The sequence below is a fragment of the Budorcas taxicolor genome, chromosome 8 (assembly GCF_023091745.1).
Source record: "Budorcas taxicolor isolate Tak-1 chromosome 8, Takin1.1, whole genome shotgun sequence".
NCBI lineage: Eukaryota > Metazoa > Chordata > Mammalia > Artiodactyla > Bovidae > Budorcas > Budorcas taxicolor.
The window spans coordinates 47,586,516-47,612,502 of record NC_068917.1 but is presented as its reverse complement, the minus strand read 5'-3'; the positions used below and the strand labels follow the sequence as shown (position 1 = coordinate 47,612,502).

Below are 25,987 nucleotides of genomic sequence, written 5' to 3'. Positions count from 1 at the left end.
TATTCCATCGTTGATGAATTTTATAGCTAGTTCCTTAGACTCTCAGCCACTCTCCTGCTATTTTGAAATGAAGATACTTGTGATGAAAAGTTAGATACCATGCTTCTGATGCCTAAAGGCAGTTTTGAGCATTGTGCCCTCTCCGTTCTATTTACTAAATTCCCAAGGTCATCATAAGGAAAACCAGCCCTGCAAGAGTTCCGAAAGGCAAGCCTATCAGAAGAGTGACCACTACTGGAGTTTCTCAAATGACAAAACAAGCAAAATCCACAATTCTTGCATAAGGCTGAAATCAGAAATTTCTTTTATTGGCTAATAAAGAAAGGTCCTAGCAAGTATCTGACAGAAGCATAGATAGAAAATGGAAACAAATACCTTGCTGGGGATGTTTCCCTGCTTGCCCTAATCTTGACTACAGCAATAACACACTGGTGAACAGTCAAAGCGCATCACCTTATCTCACCAGTGACACGGCAAGTGACTGCCGTTCCCAAGGAAGCAAAACACGTGCAAACAGGTCCCGTGAACCCAGGCTTCTGGCTGAGAGGGCTGATGGAGGCTGCCAGGGCTGCAATATCCTTTTTCTGGGCCAAGAAAGCCAATTGTGACCCTCTGCTCTCCAGCAGGGGACCCCACCCTCCCCTCCATCTCATTAGGGACATCACCCGGTGCCACCAGTCAGGTTCTCTTCCAGCATCCGCTTCATCTCCTACTTGTGGAGCATGTCACTGTCTCCTTTTACAGCCACGATAAGTAAGATCTGAACCGTGTCCAAACAAGTACAGACCCTCACTGGGAGATAAGACAGCAGAGAGAGAAAGTCAGAGAGCCGATGTGGTGGTATTTTGCCGTCTCAATGGGAATCAGATCGACCCATGTATCAACCCATGTGATATAATCAAGGAAGGGCCTGAAAATGTTCAGCATTCATTTTCAGAATCCTGCCAGGAAACAGCCTCCCGCCTGCATAATGAATGGCTGAATTTGAAGGAATGCAGCCAGCTTAATAGCTAATACTATTTATAAAATAAGAGAGAAAAAACACCCTTTGATATGTTTTGTTGAAAGTGTGCCATTGTGGTTTGTGGAAAGCTCTAGAAGATGTGAAGAGGGTGGCACAGGGACTTTGGAGATGGGAAGGAGAGTGAGTGGCCATAAAGTGGTTGGTGGGCATGAGGTGGGCTACCAGGAGTTGTACAACTTTTGCCCAAGGGAGACGTAACCTGGGATGAAAAGGTGGACAGTCTTCTTAGGTCTGCCTGAGGGGACCTGGGGCTTAGGGTCAGCTGACTTCTGGCATTGCCCTCTCCGCTATTCCAGAACCTTCTCTCACCTGGCACCAATGATGCACAGATGCCCTGACTGCTCCTGGACCACTGATTCTCTCTCCAAAGGGCAGATTCCCTCTTGTGACAAACCACAGGTATCAAAAGGCAATGTGGCTTTCACAGACAACTGAAGACCCTGTTGCATTGCAGAAACTGACTAAAACCCAAACAAAACAGATTTTTTTTCCCCACCTACACCCACCCGCCCCCCACAACCAGCAAATCATTTTTTTTTCAAAGTCATAAGAGGCACAAACAGGTAGCAAGAAGGCATGAGTGAAGTGTCCCCCGCTGAGCGCACTCTTTGGCCCTGGTGAGTGATCTTTCCTCCATTCAGGTGATGACAGTGGGGCCCCTCCGGCCGGTTCTCTCGTGAATCTGGGATATTTTCAGCGCGATGGCTATGAGAGGGCTCAGCACTGCCTGAAAAAGAAGGAAGAAAGTCTGTGAACAACTCATGTCAGTCACAGGAGGGACGCAGGATGGGTTTCTATCCAAGCATCTGGATTCAGTTCCAATTTGCGATGCATAGGCAGTCGTCACAGGGCACCCTTTCTCTGGTCCTCGGTTTCCTCTTCTGTAAGAGGAGGCTGGGGTGGGCAGGGTGGCAGGGAGGAGAGGGACAAGATGATCTCCAAAGTCTTCTCTAGCTCCGCAAACACTGCTCGAAGACAGGAGCTTGCACAGTCCAACTACTGGAACGTTGGAGCGTTCTAGGATCAGAGCGCTGTCCTTCAAGGAAGTTCAGAAAACCCCCCAGTCTTCCTCTGCGACAGCGCCCTCCTCCACATGTACACGCCACAACACACACCCACCCCCTCAACATGAACTTGAGGAAAAACATGCATTCTCTATCCTAAGTCCACGGGCCTGAAGAACCTTGATGTTTTCGAGAAAGGCCAACCCTTCAGCCTGTGCAGCAGAAAATAACAGCGTGTCTCCTCCCATCTCGTAACACGGCGGCTCACGGGGCAACTTGGTGTCCCTTAGGAGGAGGCAGGGAGCTTTGAGGGCCTAGGGGATAGATTCTTGGAAAAGCAAAGGACATGAAGGGGAGTATGAATTGTGTCTTGCCCTTCAGCTGCTCATCATTTCATGGGAAGCAGGCAATATTTTCCAAAGTGAGGAGTGCACACTGTTCAAGATGGTTTTAGGGGGTGCTGGGGATTATTTTCCATGGTGCACTGGACACGGTGCTTGAACACTGAGCAAGTCACTGTTTTCCATTCTTCTTTAATCTTCCTAATTTCATCAAAGAGAAAATCTACTTGCTGCCAATCTTTAACACATTTATCAAGACAGAACATGCCTCAGGCAAGAGTTAGTGAGATAGAAGGCAATATTGCCGTATGTTTTTATTGAATTCATTTTTATGGCAAATTTTATTTACCAAGGGATTACTCTTTTATTTATCAAGTGAGTTTATCAAGGAATACTATTTTTTTCCATGGAAAGCACTGATGTAGTTTGTTTGACATCACTTTAAGTTTCAAGATAAAGGATTTTCTATGCCATACCTTTACATGGTAGTACCTATTGGCAACAGGTGAGAGCAACTCAGTTGTAAATCAATACTGTAAACACTGTAGGTGTTCTCTTAACAGATCTCTGCTGAACTCTACAGATTGAACCTATCCTCCCCATTTCTTCTGTAAAACATCCTGACTGATGCCACTGTTCTCTAACGTAGTCACCTACTTCTGCCTCAGCAGCTGAGCTATGTGCTTATTAGGAGTCAGTTACATTTGTTCCTAAACATGTTAATGCCTGTTGTACTTGTTATTGAAACTTTGAATTTATTAAATTATATGTAAGCCAGTGAAATGTGAGAATAAATAGGAAGAGTTCTTTATATGAAAATTAAGTTGAGTGCTTTGGGAAGAATTAGATAATGGTGATTAGTTATGCCTGTCAAGTTACACTTGAGATGCAACTTAGAGATTCTGTAAAATATTGGGGAGAATTTTTTAAAGTATAGAAAATTCTTTTTCCAGATTGCCTCATAAGTGGCTTTAAGTTCTCACTGACAATAAAGAATTTAAAGTGAACCTTACAGATGATGAATTATGAGTGGGAATCTTTTGAAGAAAGATAATCACACCACCAAACAGTATAGACCTTTCCTATTCAAAGAAAAGGTCTTGGACCAAGTTCTAGCATATATCTATATCTATATCTATATCTATATATATATAAGCAGTCACACCAAGCAAGCAGAAAATTTGTCTAATTTAAGGCTAGAAAAGTGCCTGCTACTTAGGAGGTGCTGAATAAATATTGATAGAATAAAAGAATGCTACGTCAGTTTGAAAAATTGAAAGTAATTTGTTTTGTGCTAAAAATACAATGGTCAAGATACAAATGCATTTAATTACCTCTTAACTCTCTTTTTGTTGTAATGAACCAAGCACTTGTCCCTTGTCCTGACCATGTCATAGAAGAAGGCTTCCATGGTAATTACGAAAACTGAAAGGAAGGAACACATGTTTGAAAACTCCCTACGAGAAAGACCCTAAACATGAGAATTCCCACTCTGAGCCCCAGGTCAACCCAACCCAGAAACTGTGGAACCATTTGCCCCTCAAGAGACTGTGAGGGTTTGGGAAGAAGAGCATCCGTGATGATCACCTTGGAGTGAACATTACTTGGATCCTTCCACATATTTTGTAGGAAGCTAGGGAATTCTGAGATCCCTCAATATGCCCAAGTGTGAATTTTATGCCAGCCCTGTGAAATGGGAGCTTCAAGTCATGATTAAGGATCATAAAGTAATGTGTGTTTGTTCTTGCTTGAGTGTGTATGTGTGTGTGTGAGAGAGAGAGAGAGAGAGAGAATGTGTGTATTTGTGTGTGTACATAGAATGCATGGTCTAGCATGAATGGTCACACCAAGAGGGTAGGAACTTGGTCTTATTTAGGGCTAGAAAAGTGCTGCTATTTAGGAGGCGCTGAATAAATGTTGGTGGCAGAAAGGAGGCTATATCAGTTTGATGAAAAGAATATGATGAGGCTGATAGACTTCTGTGGCTATTCAAGAAGGGCACTCTGGGTGAGCAGGAGGGTCAGAATTTTTACTATCACGTTTTTCTTTAGAAATTACATCTTTAATATATGTGAACTCCAGATACTGCTCTCATATCATCAACCATTCATCATGAAAGAGAGATAGGGCTAAAACTAAGATCATGGCATCTGGTCCCATCACTTCATGGCATAGATGGGGAAACAGTGGAAGGAGTGTCAGACTTTATTTTTTGGGGCTCCAAAATCACTGCAGATGGTGACTGCAGCCATGAAATTAAGAGATGCTTACTCCTTGGAAGGAAAGTTATGACCAACCTAGACAGCATATTCAAAAGCAGAGACATTACTTTGCCAACAAAGGTCCGTCTAGTCAAGGCTATGGTTTTTCCAGTGGTCATGTATGGATGTAAGAGTTGGACTATAAAGAAAGCTGAGTGCCAAAGAATTGATGCTTTTGAACTGCTGTGTTGGAGAAGACTCTTGAGAATCCCTTGGACTGCAAGGAGATTCAACCAGTCCATCCTAAAGGAGATCAGTCCTGGATGTTCACTGGAGGGACTGATGTTGAAGCTGAAACTCCAATACTTTGGCCACCTGATGCAAAGAGCTGACTCATTTGAAAAGACCCTGATACTGGGAAAGATTGAGGGCAGGAGGAGAACGGGACGACAGAGGATGTGATGGCTGGACGGCATCACTGACTCAATGGACATGGGTTTGGGTGGACTCTGGGAGCTGGTGATGGACAGGGAGGCCTGGCGTGCTGTGGTTCATGGGGTTGCAGAGTAGGACATGACTGAGCGACTGAACTGAACTGAACTGAATCTTCCTGAGGCAACTGGAAAGGCTCTCAGATTGGGGAGTGAGAAGAGGGATGAAAAATTAAAAGCCTGTTGATATGAGATTTCTGAGGAGCTGCTGGACACAGCACCTGAGAAGCAGAAAGGAGCACGGGATGGTCTGTTTTGACTCATTCATGTCACAGATGCGGAAATGGAGTTCACAGAGGAGATATGACTGGCCCAGGGTCACATGTCTGTCTGGTGGCTAAGCTGGGATAAGTAACAGTGGTTCCTCCTCTACTGCTCTTTCTATGACACAGTTTTGAACGTGAGACCTGTGCATGACAAGGAAAACTGGAGTGGACAAGATGAGCCTAAGGGGAGAGATGGGAGAAATAGTAGGATCATCAGGCCACTGTACCAGCCAAGTCCCATGTCAGATAAGGGGCCATGTAGACAGTGGGGAGAACAGGGGGGCAGTGGACAGTGGGGAGAAGAGCATTTCCAATTTTATGAATGTACTAGAAGTTCCAAGATGACTCTTCATGAATAAAGGAAATAAACTAACAGAGACAACAATCCGTCAGAAATAAAGCCTCTTTTTTTTTCTGTTTCCAGTGTCTCCTGGAGTGCTTGACACAGTTTTTCTACACTCCAGTAGGAAACAGTGAGTGCTCATTCTGCAGCCAACTGTGTCAGCAAGGCATCCACTCAACCATGCTCAAACCACGGTTCTAGTGTTCTTCCTCTGCCTTGGATGGTTGAGTGGAGTCTGCCGTTATCTTGAGTTAATAAGCCTAAAGAGGGAAATGGAGTCTGTCTCTAGTTAAAATTTGGATACTTTGTTTATTGTGGATTTTTTTTTTTGCATTAAAAAAATATTGCATTACAAATTTATCTTGAGTACTGAATTTTTTGGCACTCCCTTAAATTTTGCACCATGCTAACCTCACCCTCATCCCAAGCAGAACAGTACCTCTTAACCCCTGAAGATATAATGTCCTATTCCATGCAATCTATGAATGTGAGCTTGCTTGGAAAACAGATGTGATTAAGTGAAAGATTTTGAGATGAGAAGATTATCCTGAATTTTTCAGCTGGGCCCCAAATGCAATGGCAAGAGTCCTTATAGGAGAGAGTCAGAGGGGCATCACATGAACACACAGAGAATAAAGAGATGAGACGATGTAGGGATGTGGTCGCAAGCCAAAGAATGCCTGCAGCCACCAGAAGATGGAAGATCAAGGAAAGGATCCTCTCCCAGAGCCTCCAAAGGGAGTGTGTGCCTACCGACACCATGAGCTCAGAATTCTGGCCTCTTGAACTCTTGAGGGAATACACGTCTATTGTTTTAAGTAACCCAGTTTGTGGTAGTTTGTTACACAACAGCCAGAAGAAATGAATACACCCTTCCTTTTCACAATACCTCCCCAGTCTTCCGCCTGCCCCTTGTCTCACCTCACTGTGCCCCTTGAACTCTGAGCAGGTAGCCCACATTCTCTTCTCCATTTTCACATGTATTGTTCTTTCATTTTGGACTGATGCTGAAATCTCACCCATCCCTCAAGGCCTTTTTCATGAAGTCTGTCTGATATTCCCAAGCAGGATCTCTCCATTCTCTGACCAAAGTCTAAGCTACAAAAGGCAAACTTTTTCTTAAATGTGTCTCTTTTCTTGCAAATACTACGTGTCTTGCCTTTGAGAGATGCTAAACAAAAATGGTGGGCTTGGAATATTGTTTTGAGTGCTTAATGCAGTGGGTGATCTACTGAGAAACTACCTTGGGCTTTGCACCCCCTTCATCGGAAGATTCACCAGGAAGAGACGAAACTGTCCATCCAGTCCCCCACCTGCCTCCTCCTCAGGCCAAGCAGAGGCCAGGAACTGCTCTGCCCATAAAGGGTCAACAGGCACTTGAGTGGTTCCAACCAGCACTAAGTGTAAACGTGCAGCTAGAGCTGGGTGAAACCTTCACAATCGAGAATTCAAAGAAAAGGAAAGCTATCCAATCCAAGAAAGCAGTGAAGGGAAAAAATCTCTGAGCTCTGGAACTGGTGGGAGCCTCAGCCCCCTCAGATGCAGCACCACCAAGGAGGGAGGGACATACTGAGGAAAGGATGGCCTGTGGGCAGTGGAAAGGACTATTAGGGAAAAGACCCTGCACCCCTGCCCAGAGCAGTGCCCCAGACAGAGGATGGACAGCACGCAGACAGAGGTGAAGGCAACCACAGAGGCCTGCACTCTTCCCCAGGATGGTGTGCACCGCCTCCCTGCTCCATCTCCTCTGAGCTGTTTCATATGATCTGGAAAAGGGAAGGAGCACCAGATGGCCACTGCTGTGCTTCTTGCCAATTCAAATGGGAGCTAAAGACCCATACAATACAGGAATGTGACATTTCTTGCATCCTAGGAGTCTTGGAGCAACCTGCTGAGATTCTGAGATTATAACTTGGAGGCATCCTCTGGCTTTGTCTCCAGTGTTGGAGAAAGGGTTTTTGGGGTTTTTTTCTGAACTTTTTAAAAGTTGAAGTATAATTGATTTACAATATTGTGTTAGTTTCAGGTGTACAGCAAAGTGATTCAGTTATACATACATATGTATCAGTTCAGTTCAGTCGCTCAGTCATGTCCGACTCTTTGCGACCCCATGAATCGCAGCACACCAGGCCTCCCTGTCCATCACCATCTCACGGAGTTCACTCAAACTCACGTCCATTGAGTCAGTGATGCCATCCAGCCATCTCATCCTCGGTCATCCCCTTCTCCTCCTGCCCCAATCCCTCCCAGCACCAGAGTCTTTTCCAATGAGTCAACTCTTCGCATGAGGTGGCCAAAGTATTGGAGTTTCAGCTTCAGCATCATTCCCTCCAAAGAAATCCCAGGGTTGACCTCCTTTAGGATGGACTGGTTGGATCTCCTTGCAGTCCAAGGGACTCTCAAGAGTCTTCCCCAACACCACAGTTCAAAAGCATCAATCCTTTGGTGCTCAGCTTTCTTCACAGTCCAATTCTCACATCCATACATGACCACTGGAAAAAACAAAGCCTTAACTAGACGGACCTTTGTTGGCAAAGTAATGTCTCTGCTTTTGAATATGCTATCTAGGTTGGTCATAACTTCTCTTCCAAGGAGTAAGCGCCTTTTAATTTCATGGCTGCAGTCACCATCTGCAGGGATTTTGGAGCCCCCCAAAATAAAGTCTGACACTGTTTCCACTGTTTCCCCATCTATCTGCCATGAAGTGATGGGACCAGATGCCATGATCTTTGTTTTCTGAATGTTGAGCTTTAAGCCAACTTTTTCACTCTCCTCTTTTACTTTCATCAAGAGGCTTTTTAGTTCCTCTTCACTCTCTGCCATAAGGGTGGTGTCATCTGCATATCTGAGGTGACTGATATTTCTCCTGGCAATCTTGATTCCAGCTTGTGTTTCTTCCAGTCCAGCGTTTCTCATGATGTACTCTGCATATAAGTTAAATAAGCAGGCTGACAATATACAACCTTTCCTATTACTCCAATATACTTCTTTTCCTATTTGGAACCAGTCTGTTGTTCCATGTCCAGTTCTAACTGTTGCTTCCTGACCTGGGTACAGATTTCTCAAGAAGCAGGTCAGGTGGTCTGGGATTCCCATCTCTTTCAGAATTTCCCACAGTGTATTGTGATCCACACAGTCAAAGGCTTTGGCATAGTCAATAAAGCAGAAATAGATGTTTTTCTGGAACTCTCTTGCTTTTTCGATGATCCAGTGGATGTTGGCAATTTGATCTCTGGTTCCTCTGCCTTTTCTAAAACCAGCTTGCATCTGGGAGTTCACGGTTCACATATTGCTGAAGCCTGGCTTGGAGAATTTTGAGCATTACTTTACTAGTGTGTGAGATGAGTGCAACTGTGCGGTAGTTTGAGCATTCTTTGGCATTGCGTTTCTTTGGGATTGGAATGAAAACTGACCTTGTCCAGTCCTGTGGCCACTATATCTGTTCTTTTTCAGATTCTTTTCCCTTATAGTTATTACAAAATACTTATAGTTTGTTTATAGTTTGAGTATAGTTCCCTGTGCTCTACAGTAGGGAGAAAGTTTTTGATTACATTGCCCCTCAAATCCCAAACACTCACATAATGTACCAGAGAGAGCCATGTCCTGGGATCTGTAACTAACAGTCAGGGCCACTTTATAAGGGCCTGGCCCAAAGAGGTAAGCGAGTGTGGAAGTGTATGCCAGCTCCTCTCAGCAAGGTAGGCGTCCTGGCAAGGAGCTCCATCAAAGGACAGGCTGCCTTTGTCTTTTCACAAAGATGCTCTTTCCCAGCCTCACTATCCTGTGCATTCCTCCTGAGGGGGCCTTTATCTAATTCCCCAAAAGGAGCCCTAGAGGCTAGATGCCGCCCTGTTTCCAGGAGCCCATATTTTAACTAACAATGATGACTAGTTATTTCAAATCCATTTGAGAAGCATCTAGAAGAGAAACTGTTACTGAAAGCAAATATCAAATAATTTCTTTTGCTAATAAAAGTTAACTGAAAATGCTAAACACTGCAAACATTTTGCTCTTTTATTATTAATACAATGCATACAACCATGCTCCTAAATTTAATCCCCCTTTCATGTAATAAATCTATGTGTCTTGATCCAAAATGGACCTAAAATTAATCAAAATACAGAATATGAAAAATGACTATAGATAAATCTGAATTCCAAGCACAAGCTCCCTCCCTGAGGGTGCCCATTTATCTTGCAAATATAAGAAAACAGGCCTCCATAAAAGCTCTCTTCTGAGGGGGAGAAAACCATCTCAGGAGATGAGTGATGAGAGACTCCCAAAGAAGTTCAATCAAAGCAAAAACTAAACTAGTGTACTGGGAATTCAGTGATGAGCCTAACAGAAACCACATTGCCCAGGCCTGCTCGGCCTCCTTCTACCCCCTCCCCCATCTTTACAATTGACTTGGGACTTTAGGAGGTGAACGGCAGCACTTAGGTCGCAAATCCAAAATCAAGCAGAAGAGTCACAAAGCCATTTTCCCTACTTATTCAAACTGGAGCTGCCTTTGGGTCCACACTCAAAAGTATCATGTTAGGCTGGAGAAGGAGAGAATACACACACACGTGCTGCCTTGGGGGCACGGTTGAAAGGCGCTGAGAAGAATCTTGGGGGCCTTTCATTGTCCTGTTGTGCAAACACAGACCGACCTACAAGAGTTCACAGCTTCCCTTTCATAGAACTGCTCCCCGGTCACTCTCTCCCTTTCTCTCTTTCCTCTCTTCTTTCTATCCCCCTATCTGCCACCAAAAACAGGGCAAAAGATGGGAAATGACTGACTGGTTCAAACTGCCACACTTTCTGCCTACCTCCTCCAATGTCCCTAGCGTGTCTTTATGTTTCTCTTTACTGGGTAACTCCACAATAGACATCAAAGGTTTTCCTGATGGGAATACACTTGACAGTTTAAAGGGAATAGATTGCCCACCTCCCCACTTGCAAAACTGTTAGCAAAATGTAACTCCAAGATCATGGCATCTGGTCCCATCACTTCATGGCAAATAGATGGGGAAACAGTGGAAACAGTGGCTGACTTTATTTTTCTGGGCTCCAAAATCACTGCAGATGGTGACTGCAGCCATGAAATTAAAAGACTCGTACTCCTTGGAAGGAAACTTATGGCCAACCCAGACAGCATACTGAAAAGCAGAGATGTTACTTTGTCAACAAAGGTCTGTCTAGTCAAGGCTATGGTTTTTCCAGTGGTCATGTATGGATGTGAGAGTTGGACTATAAAGAAAGCTGAGTGCCAAAGAATTAATGCTTTTGAACTGCTGTGTTGGAGAAGACTCTTGAGAATCCCTTGGACTGCAAGGAGATTCAACCAGTCCATCCTAAAGGAGATCAGTCCTGAGTATTCATTGGAGGGAATGATGTTGAAGCTGAAACTCCAATACTTTGGCCACCTGATGCAAAGAGCTGACTCATCTGAAAAGACCCTAATGCTGGGAAAGATTGAGAGCAGGAGGCGAAAGGGATGACAGAGGATGAGATGGTTGGATGGCATCACTGACTCAATGGACATGGGTTTGGGTGAACTCTGGGAGCTGGTGATGGACAGGGAGGCCTGGCGTGCTGCGGTTCATGGGTTTGCAAAGAGTTGGACACAACTGAGCAACTGAACTGAACTCCAAGATTAAAGGCAAAGGTTTAAAACACACACACACAAAACACTCTCCAGATCATGTTCTCAAGGGACTCTCTTTGTAGTCGTTCACCTCCTCTTTTGAAGCAGGATCTAGGTTATCAGTAGTCATAGCCATTTTAAGACAACTAGATTCCTAGGGTTGGAACAATAATGTGATTCAGCTTGGGTTTCTGCATGTAGATCCCAGAATGCCTTGCTCCTTAGAGACGGATTAAAAGCATCAAGAGCAGTCTCCCAAAGACTGGTCAGCAGATGGCTACCTGAGGATGAGATAGGAATCACCTGGGGATGCTCCTCTGGGCTCCCATCACAGAGATGCTGTTTCAATGAATCTAGGTACCAGACAGGGAATGTGCAGCTCTAACAAGCTCCCACAATGATTCTGGTGCACATTCAGCTATTGAAATCACACTTATTTGTGATTAAACATAATTTTTTTGTTTGCTGTATAAACACTTATAACACTTATTTCAAAAACATTTTCCAAACCAGAAGGTATAGAGAAAGAGAATATGTCTTAGGAACTCCATGCTGCTGAACCATCATTGGCTTTTAGGCCTGGGACCATCTTTATTATATTGATATTATTATCCCAATTAAAAGGATAAAAATGATGTTAACAGTTTCCCACTAAGAGGTGGGGTCTAGTCCCTCTTCTCTCGAAACTTGGCAGGCTTGTTCAGCCAATAGAGTTTGGCAGGAGTGCTGTTCTATGACTTGTGAGTCTTGGTCACAGATGCCTGGCAGCTTCCCCATACTGCCCTCAGCAACCTCCTGTGTAAGAAGATGACTATCTCGAGGCCAAAATGGTGAAGAGGTCTCCAGAAGATTCCGGCTCCCAGCCATCTGAGTCACTCCCAGTTTTTTTAGTTTTCCCACTGGAGATTCTAAGACATTCGGGTGCAGAGGCAAGCCACCCAACTCTGTTATGCCCAAATTCCTAGCCTACAGGCCCCATGAGCATGCTGAAATCATTGTTGTAGGGTGCCACCAAATGTTAGGGTGATTTGTGAAGCAAGAGTAGCCAATCAGAGCAAAAGGTGAACCATCCAAACAGTGTTTTAGGTTGATACATTGCTTGACCACTCAGGAAGTGGGGAAAGAAGTTAAGACTTAAGTACAATGAGAGGACTTATAGTATGTTGGTTGCACGCCTGGATCTATTAGGCTTGGCCTTAAATCCCCCTCCAGCACTCACTAGACAAGATGCTTAATGTCTCTGTATATCCTTGGTTTTGTTTTTTCTGCACATCAATTTTGAAATTGGGATGCTAAGAATAGTTCCTGCTCCACAGAACTGTTGTAAGTGTGAAATGAGATACAGCCTGGCCCTCAGCAGCATCCCCGCTTGCACTTGCGGCTCTATCACTGAAGGCTGCCAGGAGGCCTCACCCTGCTAAACATGTAGCTTGCACATATGAAGATCACATAATTCCTGCTCTTGTCTAAGCAGTCTTGGAAGCCAGAAGATGTTCTGTTTCTTGGCTGGGTTTAAGTCACAGGCAATAGAATCGGCTATACAAGAAGACAGAGAATTGATTTACTGGCTTGCGAAAGTCGTGGGAAAATGAAATGCCTTCTCTTGCTTTCATCTATAGTTTGTGCCTTGGGTGCTAAAGTTTTGATTCTTCTTTAGCAGTTTTTAATAGCTGACACTGTCTATGTATTGCATGCCAAGCAGTATTCCAAATTCATGCACTGAGTTAATCTTTATAGTAGATGGCTATATCTTTATATAATCTATGATAGATATATCTATTATGTGAGGTAGGTAGTATTCACCCCATTTTAAAAATGAGAAAACTGGGGCTCAGAAGTATTACATCACTTGCTCAAAGACATGCAGCTGGTAGATGGCAGGGCTGAGATCTGAACCCAGTCACTGGCATGATTTTAACTGCAAAGTTGGGCTGTATCTCACTACCCTACACTGCCCTTCTACTGAAGAAAATGTTTCCATTTTATGAGTATTTAAAATAATGTTTTCATGCCTTGCTGTAAAAGGTTTCTCTGTTCACAGTACTGTGAAATACAGCAATCACAGGGAAGTACTAAAAGTTATACCTGAATTACAAGTAAAGCTGATGCTTGGCTTCTGGGGCCCTTGAGGATTTGAGTTCTACATGAACACATCAAATTATTTCCCTAATTAGCATGACATCCTGTCAACACATATAGCCTATGTCCAAGAGTTTTCTTTAGCAGTACTCTATGAGATTAAAGGACTTCCTTTTGATTCCTAGTTGCAGAATTTTTTATCATGAATATAGATGATTTTAAAGAGCATCTGTCAAATGCTTTTCTGTATCCACTTTGTTATTATTTTCTAAATCAATTGCCCTTGTGATAATACTCCGTATCATTTCATTCCCTAGTATATAGTTAATTTTCATACATGTTCCCTGTGGCATGAAAAGAATTTACATGTGGATGTTGTTTGGTGTAGCATCCATACATGTCACTAAATAAGGCATGTTAACTATGCTGTTCAACTATCCCATAGCCTTATTAATTTTTCTGTCACCTTGTTCTAATAATTCCTGATAGCGGTACTGAAATATTCCAAGGCTATTTTACATTTCTCTATTTCTTCTTATCTTTTATCAAATTTTTGCCTTATAAATATAAAATTGTTAGATCTTCCTGGGGGAATTGAACCTTTGATCATTTTGAAGAGTTCCTCTTTATATTTACCGATACTTTTGACTTTAACCTGAAACTAATAAAGTCAGATTTTTGGTTATTATTAGTATATAGCTTTCTCCATTTTTTTGAACTTCCAAATTTTCTGTATTTTTGTGTAACAGGTCTCTTATAAACAGTTGTTTGCCTTTTTAAAAAAAATCCAGACTTTGTTTTTTCCCTGGAGCATTTAGCTCATCCACATTTAATGCAATGACAAATACCCTTGTATTTAAATCTACCATCTTACAAGCTTTTTATTTGCTCTGTTTTTCTTTCTTGTCTTGATTTTTAAAACTAGTCTCTGTTTTCCTCTCTTAGACCAGAAGTTCTATCCTTTCTATTTGTGTGTGTGTGTTATGGTTACCTAGAAATTAAAAAAGCATTTCTCGATCTATCAAAGTATAATAATGATTCATATTTTTACTTTTTTCCAAGATATGCAAGGATATTAATATACCTTAACTATGATTACTCTCACTGGTTCTTAGAACTCTTGTGGTTGTACATTTTGTGTGCACACTAAGTCATATCCAAGTCTCTGCCAGCCCTGGGCTGTAGCCCACCAGGTCCCTCTGTCAATGAAATTTCCAAGGCAAGAATACTGGAGTGGATAGCCATTTCCTTCTCCAAGGGATCTTCCCAACCCAGGGATCGAACCTGCATCTCCTGATTGGTAGGTGGATTCTTTACCACTGAGCCACCAGGGAAGCCTACTGGCTTTATAATATTATTTTAGTTCTTTATCATATGAATAGGAGAAGGCAATGGCACCCCACTCCAGTACTCTTGCCTGGAAAATCCCATGGGCGGAGGAGCCTGGTAGGCTGCAGTCCATGGGGTTGCTAAGTGTCAGACACGACTGAACGACTTCACTTTCACTTTTCACTTTCATGCATTGGAGAAGGAAATGGCAACCCACTCATGTTCCTGCCTGGAGAATCCCAGGGACAGGGGAGCCTGGTGGGCTGCTGTCTGTGGGGTCACATAGAGTCGGACACGACTGAAGCAACATAGCAGCAGCAGCAGCACAATATGAAAATGATAAAAATTTCAGCATCATGACATTACTATTTATGTTTTACACAGCTAATGTTCACATAAACCAGTCTTATAAACTTTGCTTTTTATTCTTTGATGCATCACTTAAGTTCTATGTGGGATAATTTTCCTCCTAACTGAAAAATATCTTTGAGAATCTTTTTTTGTGTGGGTCTGCCAGTAGCCTATTCTCTCAGTTTTTAATTTGTCTAAAAATGTCTTTATTTTGTTTTCAATTTAGAGAGATAGTTTCTAGACTGTCAGTTATTTTATTTCAGCCTTCTGATTTTCAATGTTGTTGAAAAATTAGCTGTCAATCAAACAACTTTGCCTTTGATTTTTAGATTTTAATTTTTTGTCTTTGATTTTTTGCAGTTTTAGTCTGATGTGTCTAGGTGTGAATTTATTTTTATTTATCCTGCTTGGGCTTCTAGAATCAGTGAATTGTTTTCCTCCATTGGTTCTGGGAAATCCTCAGCTATTATGTTTTCAAGTTTAACCTATACTGCAATCTCTCCTCTCCTTTTGAGACTCCAATTAAATTATGCTAGACCTCATTATATCCTTCACATGTCTTACCCTCTTTCTAGTCTATATTTTCTATTAACTGTGGTGCACATTGCTGTCTCTTCAGGTGCTTTATAATCTTTTATTGTTTAAACACCATTTTGTTTGAAAAAATTACATACAGAAATAACTTGAGACCTCGGATACTGTTAGCACCCTCCATCTCATTCTATAGACAGTGCAGCAGAATCTTCAACACCAGGCTCTCAAATGATAGAAGTAAGCCCTCTACTCTAAGTCTTCCCGGAGACATCAAGACTGTGGATGGAATTTATGGACAGTGAATATATATTTTATGAGTGCAGAGCTGTACCACTTAGAAAGAGTAGGTTATTCAAATTTTCAGGGCCAAAGTTTTCTCATTTGCACAACAAGAATGGATGAGTACCTATCCCATTGGACTGTGGTGAGAATTAGGTATAACACACACAAAACATGCAGCATTCACCCAGCCGAATACAGGCAGGTATGTGATACTTGCTAAGGAATATTATTATTGTTGTTGTTGTTCTTGAAGCAGGAAGCCTGGCTTGCTATAACAACATGGCAGAAGTGAGTAGACTAGCATTCTAGCCCTAGCAGGTTAACCTTTGGTAGACACATAATAACCCCACTGCTTTCTGCTTCCTTGCCCATAAAATGAAGTTCATATGATCTTTTTTTGATAGACGCTTAGATAAAAGAAGATGAAGAATATCCCAAGTATCCTTAGCTCTTTGAATGAAAGACACCTAAGGCCACTCCAGTCAGAACTAAAATCTCTCTGCATCAGTGAGATGCTCTGGGCCCCAGGAAATCCCTTCCTTTTTGTTTGTGTTCACCCGTGGCTCCTCTATCCAGCCAGCATGAACACAGTTAGACGTCAGGTGAACCAGACAAAGCTGAAAACAAAGGAACAGACATGGCTGCACTCGGAACACATTCCTTTAGGGTGTATCTGCGTCTACAGCGGTGAGTTAGCAAGGACCACAACACAGAGCATGAGGAGCAAAAGCAGCGAGAGAAGAAAGAGAACTTGTGCTGTGAGGCTGCCTGAGCGACAGAGAGGAATCCTCAACTCCAGGCTCTAAGATGGTAGGAGCAACCTCTCCTTGAGACATAAAGGAGTGTGAGTGGAATTAATGGATATCCTCCTCGAGACAGAAAGACTGTGAGTAGAATTTATGGACGGTGAATATGCATTTAACGCACACAGTGACTGACAGAGTCTTCCATTTTTAACAAAAGAATCTGTTATTCTATGGACTTTGCCTTTGAGACTGGGCTGCCATATCACCCTGAGGTACTTGAAGTACACTATGATTTTTACCTGGTATTAATAATTGAAGTAACACTGGATCATGGAAAAAGCAAGAGAGTTCCAGAAAAACTTCTGCTTTATTGACTATGCCAAAGCCTTTGACTGTGTGGATCACAATAAACTGTGGAAAATTCTGAAAGAGATGGGAATACCAGACCATCTGACCTGCCTCTTGAGAAACCTATATGCAGGTCAGGAAGCAACAGTTAGAACTGGACATGGAACAACAGACTGGTTCCAAATAGGAAAAGGAGTACCTCAAGGCTGTATATTGTCACCCTGCTTATTTAAATTCTATGCAGAGTACATCATGAGAAACGCTGGACTGGAAGAAACACAAGCTGGAATCAAGATTGCCGGGAGAAATATCAGTCACCTCAGATATGCAGATGACACCACCCTTATGGCAGAAAGTGAAGAGGAACTAAAAAGCTTCTTGATGAAAGTGAAAGAGGAGAGTGAAAAAGTTGGCTTAAAGCTCAACATTCAGAAAACAAAGATCATGGCATCTGGTCCCATCACTTCATGGGAAATAGATGGGGAAACATGGAAACAGTGACAGACTTTATTTTTGGGGGCTCCAAAATCCCTGCAGATGGTGACTGCAGCCATGAAATTAAAAGGCGCTTACTCCTTGGAAGAAAAGTTATGACCAACCTACATAGCATATTCAAAAGCAGAGACATTACTTTGCTGACTAAGGTCCATCTAGTCAGGGCTATGGTTTTTCCAGTAGTCATGTAGGGATGTGAGAGTTGGACTGTGAAGAAGGCTGAGCACCGAAGAATTGATGCTTTCAAACTGTGGTGTTGGAGAAGACTTTTGAGAGTCCCTTGGACTGCAAGGAGATCCAACCAGTCCATTCTGAAGGAGATCAGCCCTGGGATTTCTTTGGAAGGAATGATGGTAAAGCTGAAACTCCAGTACTTTGGCCACTTGATGTGAAGAGCTGACTCACTGGGAAAGACCCTGATGCTGGGAGGGATTGGGGGCAGGAGGAGAAGGGGACGACAGAGGATGAGATGGCTGGATGGCCTCACCGACTCGATGGACTTTGAGTCTGGGTGAACTCCGGGAGTTGGTGATGGACAGGGAGGCCTGGTGTGCTGCAGTTCATGGGGTCGCAAAGAGTCGGACCCGACTGAGCAACTGAACTGAACTGAACTGAATAATTGAAGTAGTGCTAAACTGTCTGCCACAACTTTAGCAAGGTTCCCTATCTTGGTAAAACTGAATCAGAACTTTCTTCATCCTCTGGTTATTTTGAATCTCTCAGTTTGACTACTGTAATTGTGTGAAGAAAACACAGTCTAATGTTGTGGAGTTGATACTGAGGTAGGGTTTCTATGGAGATGCAAAGTGAAACTGGCATTGTTCTTGTTTCGTTTTTTTGTTAAGTGTTCTGAGAAGCAGAAGCAGGTCTTCAAAGCTCTTGGGACACTGTAGGTTATTTTCTGCACTTTTGGTAATTTTCCAGGAGGAGGAGATAGTAGCAGAGGCCAGTTACCCCTACACATGCCTCCTAGCAGTGGGGCTTTAGAGGGACTTGTCTGGAAGAAAGTGAAAGTGTTAGTTGCTCAGTCATGTTCGATTCTTTGTGACTCCATGGACTGTAGCCTGTCAGGGTCCTCTGTCCATGGAATTCTCCAGGCAAGAGCACAGAAGTGGGTAGCCATTCTCATCTCCTGGGGATCTTCTTGACCCAGACCCAGGGATCAAGCCCGTGAATCCTGCATTGCAGGTGGATTCTTTATCATCTGAGCCACCAGGGACGCCCTATCTGGTCTGAAGGGAAAGTCAATCCTGCCAAGCAGAAGTGGAGGAGATAAGGACCCTGAAGATTGCCACAGCTGGAATGCTTAGTCCTGAATGTGGACACAGATCCCCTGGGGGAGCTTGTTAAAATGCAAAATCTGATTTGGCAGGTCTGGGGTGGGGCCTGAGATTTTGCATCCAGGAAGCAACCAGGTGATACTGATGTTGATGCTGCTGCTGCTAGGCCAAGAACTGCTTTTTAAGTTGCAAGAGTTTCAAATACTGACAGAAAGAGTATAAATTACATCTGCTTTTAAACTTTTTAGTAAATCTTATTCATTACATGCATGGTGAATTCATCAGGACTGCAAATTCTGAGCAATATCAAAATGAAATACCCTAATATGTCCGGGTGAGCAGTTGGATTCACTAGAAGAGAAATGCCCGTGTGGTTAAAGACAGTACAAAATGTACAACTGGAAAATCTTAGTCAGTTACCAAGGTATCATAACTTCTGTGGAATACTACACTGCCCATCTTCACTGTAATTCTTGAGGTTGTAACTAAGCAAAGCAACTTTGTAACAAAGCAAACCAAGATCAAAAAGCAACAATAGACTTGGCTTCCTAAGGGATGTGGGGCTTCTGTGGGGAGTGGATTTGAAGGTCACCCAGAAAGCATCTGAAATGCAATCACTCCTTGTTAGGCACTCCTGGAAGCCCCATTCACACCAGAACACACAAGGGCACTCCTGGGTGTGCAGAACCACTAAGATAGCCCACACTTGCTGCCCATGCATTCTAAGTACCAACCAGAGCTCTCTCTCATATCTTTCTTCTTTTATTCCATTTATCCATGAAGTCCTTCCTGAATAGTTTTCCTTTGTCTTCCAACATAATCCTAGTGCTGCCCATATGAAAATTATTTATAAGCAATTGCTTTAAATAAGAAAAAGAAGGAGTCCTTCCTAGAAGAAACCAAACACTTGAAAAAGGAATTCAATTTCATGAAACAAACATGCCCAAAGACATTTTTCTTTCATGTTCTGCAGCAATCAAAAGCCAGGGAGCTCCATTTCAGGAGGCCAATTTTGGAGATTTCCGGGGATATTTGATACTTTTTTTTGAAAACATTAGAATTCACCTCTGTATGTAAACACAAATGTGAATACAGATGTAACTGAACCTTTTACAAAATCCATTGTTGAGCCAAACTCATTTGGATGTATACTTACTTCACTGAATGTAATCAGAAATTGTGCATAAAGTTAAAAAAGGCCAGCATCAGCAAACTAGGGTCCTCAGACTAAACGTGGAATACCTGGTTTTTGGATAGCCTGTGAACTAAGACTAGTTTTTGTGTTTTTAAATGGTTGGGAAAAAATCAGAAGAGTTTTTTGTTATTTGTGAAAGTTACATGAAATTCAATAAATCTGAATTCAATAAATAAATTTACTAATTCATTTATGTATTGTTGGTGGCTGCTTTTCTGCTACAATAGCAGGTGAGAAGTTGCAACACAGACTGTATGACAAGTGTTAGGGGCTGAACTGCATTCCCCTCCAAATCCACATACTGAAGTCTTGACGTGCTGAAGTACATCAGAGTGTGATCATCTTTGGAGACAAGGTCTCTACAGAGGCAGTCAACTTAAAATGAAGTCACTAGGGGAGGCCCTACTCCAATAGGCCTGGTCTACTGATAAGACGAGGATTTGGACACAGGCATACATAGAAGGAAGATCATATAAAGAGACAGAGGCAGAAGGCAGCTATTGACAAACCCAGGAGACAAGCCTGGAATAGATCCTTCCCTCACAGCCCTTAGAAGGAGCCAGTCCTGACAATGCCTTGACCTTGAGCTTCTAGTCTCCAGAATTGTGTGAGACAATACATTTCTGCTGTTGAAACACCCAGTCTGTGGTAGCTACAGCAGCCCTAGGAAACGAATACAGTGAGCAAAACAAAGTATTTACTGTGTGGCTTTTACAGAGAAAGCTTGCTAACACTTAAAAAATTTAATTGGAGTTTAGTTGATTTACAATGTTGTGTTAGTTTCAGGTGTACAGCACAGTGACTCAGTTATACACATACATGTATCCACTCTGTTTTAGACTCTTTTCCCATGTAGGACATTACAGAGTATTGACTAGAGTTCGCTGTGCTATACAGTGGCTCCTTATGTTTCATATATAGTAGTGTATACATGTCAATACCCATCTCCCAATTCATGGGACTAATTTTTGCATTGAATGCTTTGAGGTCAGCAAGCACATGCCTCATGACCAGCAACAGACACTCCAGAAATCTTTCCTGTATCTCACGCTTACTCTAGTCTTTAAAATCATCTTTTTCCTCCTGCAAATGAGATGGGAACAACCAACCAATTACACATTATCTTGGATAAAACAGAAGTATTGAACAACCCAACTCAGTACCTCTTGCATCAAGCCAGGAAGGTGGCAAATTAGTTTCACTAGCTCCGTGAATTTACGAATGCTCAATAATGGGAGAAGTGAGAAAAAGAAAGGAGAATAGAGAGACAGGAAAGGAATTTCAAATTCATTTCTGAACCTTTCAAAACAGTGCTGTGTAACTAAAAGATTGTGCCACAGAGCCCTGGCACCCTCTTGTAAGACCAACATCTTTAGTGGCTGCCAGTTCTCCCGGGACATCTCCCATAGATCCAGTTGGCCCTCAGAAAATTTAAGGGAAGATGATAAGGCACGACAGGTTAATTTCATTTTCAAAACAAATTACTAGTTACTTTGGGCCTTTTTGATCCTCACATGATCAGAAATATGGTCTACATTGCTATTAATAAAAATAATGGCAAGAACAATAATATTATGTGCCAAGCATGTCCAAAACACTTTATATTAATTATTTCACATAATCACCACAATAATCCTATGAAATAAAAAGTATTTTTATTCCTCTGTGATTGATAAAGTGCCTGAAATTTACAGAAACTAATTGTCCAAGATTACAGAACTGGAAAATGGCAGAACCAGGGCTCAAGATCAAAGATGTAGGATTCTGAAGCTCAATCTTTCAACAGTAGGTCATTTGGCCTCAATATGGTATATGAAAAATACAAAATCTTGATGCCTTCACAATTTTATTCATCTGAAAAAGTGACTGTTTTTTTACTTCTTTGTCTTAGATATGTCTTTCATTCTGATGCTTTGACATCTCAGGATGTTGCCGACATTGGAAGGGACTGCTCTTTCAGGGTTAGTTAATTTCTAGAAATAGCAAATGGCTCTCTTGGAAGCACACCTTTCATAATCACATCAACCAATCCAGAGCACACACCCCAAGCATCTGCTTTGTTGGGCTCTCAAACTCACACCACTATCTACTAGCCCTAATGACCCCAGGGCCAGGTACTGGACAACTAAGAACAGTGCCTATACCCCAGAACCTGATGAAATTATTCAGACTAGCCAATTCTAAGCCTATGAACCCTGCCTCACCTCTTCCTCATGGAAACCACAATAAAAGTTCTTACCTACATTCCCTGCCGTATCCCTTCTGCCTCATAACCAATCCTGGTGCTTCCTCCTGAGGCCTTGCATGGAGTGACTTGGCCCCTCATCTTGGGAATGGTGAGTAACAAGCTATCTTTTCAGTGACAAATCACGTCCTAATCTATTGGCCTCACCATACCCAAACAATAATAAAACCTGTATTTTAAGATACTCTCATAGCCTCATCTACCTCCCATCCCCCTATAATTAAGTTTGGAATACTTACCAAACAATGCCTTGACACAGTGACTTCCACCAACAAAAATGCTCAGAAATGAAACTAACCAACCACCACTCCTGCCCCCCAAACAAAAGCAATAATAGTAAAACGAGAGCTTCATAAATCTTCCATTGCTTTTCCTCCTGCCTAAGGCCCAAGCATTCTTCAAGGTAGTGAAATGCAGCTCTCTGAAGTGTGTGTCCCACCTCTCAACTTTCCCGGGAAGCAGAAACAAAGGATGAGGAACCCATCTTTTCTTCAATAGGGTCTTCTGCTTCTTCAGTAGGGTGTCTCTTCTGAAGATTAGGCCATCAAACTTAGAATCAGCTGAGGGCAGACAGGAGAGTGAAACAGGTATATTCCTCACCTGACTGCCCAGATCCTGCGTTCATCACGGGAAAAAGTGTGATCATGGCGGGGAACCCAGGTGATGCCTCCTCCTCCTAAGGCTGCTTGAGTACATGGTCTCCTCCTGAGCCTTCTTCTGAAGGTCACGGACAATCTCTGGGTTCACCACCAGTGTTAATTTGCCAAGATACACTCTTATTTACGAGCGCAAGTTTTACTATCCACCAAAGAAGGGCACTGATTCAAAGAAACCCTGAATCACTGCCAGCCAATGAGCCTTCAGTAGCTTTTTGCTGAAAGGCATGAAAACTTGGTTGTGCTGTGCATCTGGGCTGGAACAAAGAGAATGCTGGGAAAGCCAGATTGTGCTGGCTGCAGCCTGTCAAATCCATTCATCTGGCGAGAGGAGTTACGGCCAGTGACCCTCTGTACTTGTGTGACCAAGGCAAATTCATTCATGCTCCCTTTTCAGGCTGAGTAAACAATATCCAGAAGGCTCTGATTTGTGTACAGAAACAGCACCAGGTTAACCAACAGCTGGTTAAACATGTGCTTTGGGCACAGCAAAGTAGAAGCACGAAAATAAATAGCCTCATAAGGAAAAAACAGTCAAAGTGCTGTTAGATTTCCTTACATTTATTTTTAAGGCTAATTTTGTTTTTTATTTTGAATTGACACATGGGGACATAGGAAGAGGAAATATAATTTCTTTTCAGAGCTATGTGTCTCTAAACAATAATTCAAAATTGACCCAAAGTCCGGATCAAGGCATGACATTTAGCTCTTCTGCCTCTTAAGACCACTAGGTTCTTGGGATAAATCAGCAATACCAAGACAGCCCTAGGAGATCAGGAACAAGGGCGGGGGGAGGGGGGGTTATATGGTATATAAAAAAGGAGGACTTGAGACAGGCTCTGTTGGGACTGACATGAGTGGCTTACAGTGGGAGTAAGCTGTCAGAAAGAAGCATACTTTCCCTCTAGTCCTAGAATGACCACAGAGCGGGTGGACAGGGTGGGTCTCTGCCCCAAGCCAGCATGTGTTCAGTACCTTGAAGAGAACTGTGATCTCAGCAGAGGCCAAGGGAAACGCCCATTGTCATTAAAATCCTAAACAGCACTGGACTGTGACAGTCACTAGTCACAATCCTGCCAAATTACCAAACCAAGGGAGTTTATCACACACTGTCAGATGACCATCCCAGGAAAGGGTCTCAGTTCCAGGGAAAATAATCATAGTAATGGCAGAACATGAGTCCAGATTTCAATATCCAAATAAGAAAAATAAGGACTGTTTGATGTTTTATTTAAGGGGAAAATTCACCTAAATGAAAAAAATAAAGAAAACCCATACATGTTTACTTCTCAATTTTAATTTGGCTCCCAGTGACTCTGATCTGTGAGAACACAGTTGTACTTAATTCCTTTCTAGGCCACTAGAGGGAAATCTAAATCTAACTAGGACTTCTTTCTTCTTCTTTTTTTAAACGAATAATCACAGAATCAAAATTTTTAGGCTGAAGAACATATAGCAATGTTATCTTTTCTGCCCCTTCCATCCCTGCCCACTTCTAAAAATTATTTGCATCTATGTGGTCATGGAGACTTCCAGAAAAACACAAACCAGCCATCTTACTTGGGCAGGAGCCCTCATAGTTGGGAAATTGTTCTAATAGTCAGTCTGAATTCCTTCCAATTCAGCTTGAATTTATTTCCTCAAATTACATATTCATCAGTTATGGAGAACAGCTGGTCATCTTTCTCAGCATCATATTATTCTTTAAATTCCTGAATACCTCCAGGTCATGGCTGTCTCTCTCAAGCAAAATGAGCCAACTCTTTAACTTGGCCCAAAAGTGTACATCCCAACTCTTCAACCGGGTGTTTCTTCTCTAAACTCTCTCTACATCACCCCACCCTCCCTATACTTTCAGACTACAGCAATACAGGCTAAACTATGAGGAGAAAAATGAAGTATTTCAAGGTTTTCCTTGCATGTATGCCTATTAATACATCCCTGTGCTGGCTCTCTTTTTAAATACAGTGTTTTTGATACATATTTACCTAGTATGATACCAAAGCCATATGTATACATGATGTGTATATGCATATCTGGGCTTCCCTAGTGGCGCAGATGGTAAAGAATCTGCCTACATTACAGGAGACCTAGGTTCAGTCCCAGGGTTGGGAAGATTCCCTGGAGGAGGGCATGGCAACCCACTGCAGTATTCTTACCTGGAGACTCCCCATGGACGGGAGCCTGGTGGGCTACAGTCCATGTGGTTGCAGAGTTGGACACGACTGAGCAAATAATCACAGCAGAGCATATACGTATATACCACATACACAAACATGTACCATATGTACACATAATATACATATATATACACTTTCATATAAAAAATGAATGTCTAAGTTAGTGTGCATTTATGTGTCACTTCTGAACTCCATTGTATTTCCAACTTCCACACTCACACACATTATTTCAATTTCTAACTTCATTCTCCAAGTTTTTAACCATTCACTTTCCTATTAGGTATAAAACATAACCAGTATGTATTTAGAATGTTATTCTTTTAATGATTTTTTTAAAAAAGTTATTCATTGATAATTCCCCTTCAAGGATCACAGCCTTGTTATGGCAAAGGGACTTGTGTAACTCAATGAAGCTATGAGCCATGCTGTGCAGGGCCACCCAAGACAGACAGGGCATGAAGAGTTCTGACAAAATGTGACCCACTGGAGGAGGGAATGGGAAACCTCCTCTAGTCCTCTTACTGCCAGAACCCCATGAAGAGCATGAAAAGGCAAAAAGCTGTGACACTAGGAGATGAGCCCCCCGGGTCGGCAGGTGTCCAATACGCTACTGGGGAAGAGCGGAAAGACAGCTCCAGAAAGAATGAAGAGGCTGAGCCAAAGTGGAAACAACATTCTGTTGTGGATATGTCTGGTGGTGAAAATAAAGTCTGATGCTATAAAGAACAATATTGCGTAGGAATCTGGAATGTTAGGTCCATGAATCAAGGTAATTTGGACATGGTCAAGGAGATGGCAAGAGTGAACATCAAAATCTTAGCAATCAGTGAACAAAAATGGACAGAAATGGGGGAATTTAATTCAGATGACCATTATATCTACTACTGTGGGCAAGAATCCTTTAGAAGAAATGCAGTAGACATTTCATAGTCAACAAAAGAATTTAAAATTCAGTCCTTGGGTGCAAT

General features: G+C 42.4%; 1 protein-coding gene across 2 annotated transcripts in view; it reads right to left on the bottom strand.

Moving 5' to 3' along the window:
* Positions 1-265: 265 nt before the first annotated feature.
* PGM5 (phosphoglucomutase 5) overlaps positions 266-25,987 on the bottom strand; it is a 208,603-nt gene continuing 182,881 nt past the window's right edge. Inside the window, exon 11 of one of the 2 annotated variants that reach the window (XM_052644903.1) lies at positions 266-1,751. In XM_052644903.1, the coding sequence (XP_052500863.1) occupies positions 1,662-1,751 (90 nt within the window). In that variant the 3' untranslated portion in view covers positions 266-1,661. The remainder of the gene's footprint in view (positions 1,752-25,987) is intronic. The other variant, XM_052644905.1, reaches the window with a different exon arrangement.